At 34.9% G+C, this 5,529-nt stretch overlaps 1 protein-coding gene across 1 annotated transcript; it reads right to left on the bottom strand.

Moving 5' to 3' along the window:
• Positions 1 to 301: 301 nt before the first annotated feature.
• On the bottom strand, positions 302 to 1,615 carry LOC131036868 (G-type lectin S-receptor-like serine/threonine-protein kinase SD2-5). Its single transcript, XM_057968876.2, has one exon. The coding sequence runs from the start codon at positions 1,613 to 1,615 to the stop codon at positions 302 to 304; it is 1,314 nt and encodes a 437-aa protein (XP_057824859.2).
• Positions 1,616 to 5,529: the final 3,914 nt, after the last annotated feature.

Raw genomic sequence — 5,529 nt, 5'->3', positions numbered from 1 at the left:
CAAGTTCTCACCCAGGTGTTGTCATCCAAATCCATAATTCGGATCAGACAGTCAACTGTTTGATTGGCTCTTATTTAATAGATTTCTAAATCAGAAAAAAAACTTTTACCAAACGGGTTACATGAACAGATTAGTCTCCCGTCTTATAAGTGGGTACTAATAAATAGAGACAAATTATGCGATGTCCATATAACACAAAACGAGGATAATGAGGGAGAACCCTGTTAAGAAACATGGCTGATAGCAATTGCCTGATTACAGGTAGAGTGTAACCCTATAAACGTTTACAGATAAACCTATTTTATCTATGGGATTTTTGAGCACAGAAGCCCTTCAGTCTTACCAAATTAAGATGATCAATCTTCCCTAGCGTTTCCACTTCTGCCCGGAACCCTTTTTGTCCATGTCCTGCTCTGTCAAGGCACTTCACTGCTATCTTTGAGCCGTCAGACAGAACACCCTCATAAACTGAACCGAATCCACCGCTACCCAGCTTAATGCCAAAGCCGTTTGTAGCATCTTGCAATTCTTCGAATGAGAACCGCAACGGTAAGCCTGCCGGCCAATCCACATGATCATCCTCACCTTCATCTTCATCCTTTTCTATCTTATGTCTGCTCTTTCTAGACTTACTTATCCATGCCCACAATAAGATAAACAGAGCTATTGTTCCACCCACAGAAGCACAAATGATGACGACAAATAAGGACTTAATGCCCTTGGGCCTTGACTGGATTTTAATATAAGCAGTGGAATTGTAGTACGTTTCGACTGGACTGTTAGTATTCATAGAATAGATATTGAACTCTAGATAGCAATAACCACTAGAAAAATTGGTCCGGTACCTGAAAAAAGCAGCTTTGCAAGAGCAGTTTTCGAGGCAAAGTGTTTTACATTCATCTCTTGACACTAACCCTGGCATTGAAGAATTGTCAAAAACATAAGTAAAATAGGAAACGTGCTCCAGTTCCAAAAAGTGATGACCTTGGCTTCCACCAGTCTGGGAGCACACCAGAGGAACGCGGGGAATACATCCGGATTTGGGTTCTGAGACATCAGTCGGCTTAAAAGCATCGTCATCTCCTGGACAGCTGCACTGACCATTTGTGCAAACACCATAGTCTCCGCATGGTCTTGGATAATCGCACTCAGCGATTGATTTCAGGAAGGATGGAACATAGTCAAGGGAAGATCTTCCTTCTGTTTCTTGGACCGAGCAAACCCTTAAATGAGCATCCCAATCTAATTTAATGTGAAGGCTGCTTTTGGGTACTGGTAAATTAACTGACGGCGATCCTCCTCCTTCAGAGTAAATATTGATAGACTGGTTGTCGAACTGGGCATAAGATAACTCCACACCTGCACGTGGCTTGGGAGATCTGAAATATATTTTAGCCGGTGCAGAGGCAGTAAACATAGCAAAGCCATCATGAAGCAAGGTTAAATAGAAACGACCTTGGCTTGTATTCTTAGGAGAAATGTTTGCAGTAAGCTTCTGTCGCACCTTTAACTTCTGCCCTCCCAGCAGGGTATCAGTTGGATAATCAAAAGACTGCCAGATGACTCTACCAGAGGAGTTGTAGAGAACAAGGTTCCCAGATTCTTCTATGGACATCCTTTGAAAAGCTGGGGTGGATGTATTTGTAGACCAAACGAGAGTGCCATCTAATTCCTTAACACAAGTTCTCCTGTGAAGGTGAGAGTTAGGGTTGCGTTTTCTTGCACCATCTGGTCTCTGTTTGAACTCCACACCATTTGCATGTCAAACAGTCTATCATCAGTGTCGTGTACAACAAAGAAAGTTGCAAATAGGTACCCTGTGTCACAAGGACTGCCATAGCAGAGGAATCCACATCCAAACTGCAGATTCATATCGTTATATGAGATATTGCTGCTCAGAAGGATCGGTCTGACGAGTGCATCTTTGTGAACTGACGGTGCCAGGAAATCTAGAGACTGGATATTGTTTTTCCACGTTCTGCCTCCATAGGCAGTTGCAGTAGTAATAGCAAAGCTCTCTGGAATTAGCGAGCACGATACAAGGAAGAGTGGCAGAAGTAGTGAAAGTAAAAAATGTGAGGAAGAAAAACTGTCCATTATCATTTTTCAAACAGCAGTTATGTTCAAGTCACAGAAAAATAACATGCTCTAATGAAGACAATCTGAAATTACAGAGCTTTGATGGCAATGCTCTAGGGAAGGCAAAGTCTGATTACAAAGCAAAATAACACTAAGTTCAAAAAATCGGAGATATTGAAGTCAAAGTCTCTGATTACAAAGCAAAACGACACCCGAAAAATATAGCTTTACAAAGTCTTCAACTACCATCAGGAAAGGTACATGGTTCCTTATCAAGTTAAATCACATTCATTTCGCTGCACTGAGGTCAAGCGCATGTCTGATTTTTATTTGTATTACATGCAGAATTAACGCCGTGTAAGGGCCCAAGCCAGCACATGGTAAGCGACACGTGATTTAAATATATATTTATGTATATAAAATTTAAGTATATAATTATAATAATTTTGTCAATTTATTAAAATTAATTTTATTTCATATTATTTCTCTTATTTTGCTTATTTTATTTTTATATTTAAATATATTAAATTTAAGTATATAATTATAATAATTTTGTCAATTTATTAAAATTAATTTTATTTCATATTATTTTGCTTATTTAAATATTGATTTAAAAAAAAAAAATTATAATATTAAATAAAAATAAAATAAATTATTCCATCATTTAATTTTTTAATGATTGTCCTTTAGATGGAATAAATTTATAATTATTATTTTAAATAAATAGAATAAATATCTATTCAATATGAAAAATTCCATTAATTAATTAATTTATTCTATGAAATTATTTATTATTTTAAAGTGCATTAGAAAATGGTTAAGCATTTGAAAAGGAGAAGGGAACCAATTTAAGGTTTGAGAAGTAAAAGTAAAGATGAATTAAAACTTAGAAATAAATTGTCTATCATTCTTTTGGGGCATACCCTTAACTCAAAAATAAATATGGAAAATAATCAATTCCATCCTCTTTCACATCTTAAAAATACATTTTATGCATTTTGAAATCAAACCCCCTTTTAGATTTGCTCTAGTCCCAAAAAGGAAAATAGGAAATGGGCTCTAGTCCCAAAAAGTCATGGCCTATGCCTAATTTTCTTCGAGCACACCATAGGACCACTTGGAGCACATAAAACTAGGTTGTGTGACATCAATAGTCTCTGCATGGTCTTGGGTAATCAGACTTGGCCATTGTAATGATAAAGGATGGCAAGTAGTCAATGGAAGATCTTTATGTTTTTGGTAGGATGGAGCAAACCCTTTAAATGTCCATCTAAATCTAATTTAAAGTAAAGGCAACTATTGTGTACTCGTAAATTTATTGAAGACAATCGTCCTCCATGAGAATAGATATAGATGCACTAATTCTCAAACTATGTATAAGATAACTCCACACCTACATGTGTTGTGGGATATTTGAAATACATTTTAACTAGTTTTGAGGTTATTAATGAATCAAAAGTTATCATGAAGTAAGGTACAATAGAAACTATCTTGTCTTTTATTCTTGGGAGAAACGTTTACAGTAAGCTTCTATCTAGCCTTTAACTTCTACCCTAGCAGTGTTCTATTAAAGACTCCCAAATGATTCTATTGGAGGTTTAAGAGAACAAGGTTTCTAGAATCTTGTATTTCTATCCTTTGAAACACTTGAGTGTATGTATTTATAGGCTAGATGAGAGTCCCATAAGTTCCTTAACACAAGTTCACTTATAGAGGTTAGTCTTACAAATGCATTTTCTTGTACCATCTACTATGTTTGAATTCTTTGCATATAAAAAAAACTTACCATCTTCATCTCGCCAAATAATCTTTGAAAAGTTTCATAACTTTTAGCAAACTTGGCCACATCCTTGAAGAATGTTGTGGGGCCCACCCTAGTGTGCCAAGATTATATGCTATATAAAGGATTATATGATATTTTTTTACACTCATACCTTTAATCATAAAATTCTATTCTAAGAATTAACATCTTTGTATTTTCCCTTTAGACCCTTAGCATTTGTATTCTTAACCTTTTCATTAAGAATGTGAAGCCCTTCATCATTGTTTTGAATAATAGTCTAACTCACGTGTACAACCTCTCAAATTTTTTATGAACCCTTTAAGTAGTTTCCTCTAGAATGTGGATACGATCCTAAAAATCAGTCTTCATCAAGCTATCATCTTTACTCACTTCCTCCAAAATGAAAAGCATCTTTTTACTCTTAGCCTTGTTCTTGAGGATATCCTCATTCCCATCAATTATATCCTTTACATTCGTGAGAACCCTCGACATCATATTAATTTGGTTAATCTCAAAGTGATACTAATTGGCCAATCTGAATTGTCCCACCATACCATCCTTAGTTAGGCCAAGAACATCATAAACATTATCCCTATTATTATTGAAATAGGTAGGGTCCTTAGACAAATCATGCAAATCGGATAAGTGAGCACTATCAGTCTCTCCCAAATTATTGTTACCTCTAGATTGATCATGCTCAATACCAATAGCACTCAGTGCATTCATCTAAGTATTGTTTGAACTCTATTGATGCCATTTTATCTTTTCTTTTAGATATATCATATTCCCTCCAATAGTACTAGATAAATTCTTCTATTTCTTTTCCACATTCTTTTTTCCTAATAGGTTATCCATCCCTTTCTACTCAACATGTGTCTTCCCTTAAAGTATTTCCTTACTGATACCCTTTTCTTATTCAATATTTTTCCTTTTTTGAATAGCGGAAAGAACATTTCTATCCAAATTATCATCCCCTATATATGAGCCCCTAGACCAATAAATTTAAGCCAACTTTTTTTTCTAGTACTAGGTTTTTCCTCATGGGTAGGGTTAGAATAGACTTCCATAGAATCCTTGTTACAATATGTTTTCCAAGGGAAATAAATTGTAATAAGATTATTAACAAGATGTAATTATGAACATTATTATAGTTGTGAAAGGGTGTGATTCTAATATCTCTTTAATTATATTCTATATTCCTACCATGTATACCCTATGTGAAAATATGGATTGAAAACTTTTAGACATATATACTTAATTAAGTCAGGCCACTTCATACATGTTTGACAAAAAATGTTCTTTTGTTACAAATACTTAATTTTATTTTTGTTGATAATTTTGTCTTATGTGTGACACGACTTTGTACTTTTATTCCCTCTGGTTCCCTTCATATGTATCTTTTAAAATTTTGGTACAAGATATGACATACTTATCATCACCAATAAGCATGTTCAAGATCGCTATGTAGATTTAATATATATGGCAAAGCTATATATGAAATAGCTCATTCAAGCATAAGACTATGCAACCAGTGTTAAGATACTTACAACTTACCCATTCATGATATTACCAATTCTGCCCTTGACACATCCTAATTTATCAAATTGGTGTTCTCATGTTCTCTATGTTTATAGTAGTTCATGCTCATACCATAAGAAGGGTTCAGG

This window comes from Cryptomeria japonica, chromosome 7, assembly GCF_030272615.1.
Source record: "Cryptomeria japonica chromosome 7, Sugi_1.0, whole genome shotgun sequence".
Classification (NCBI taxonomy): domain Eukaryota; kingdom Viridiplantae; phylum Streptophyta; class Pinopsida; order Cupressales; family Cupressaceae; genus Cryptomeria; species Cryptomeria japonica.
This window is presented reverse-complemented; position numbering and strand designations above follow the sequence as displayed.

Coding starts and splice junctions, on each gene's coding strand:
- LOC131036868 (XM_057968876.2), bottom strand. CDS start 1,615: ATGTCCATAGAAGAATCTGGGAACCTTGTTCTCTACAACTCCTCTGGT.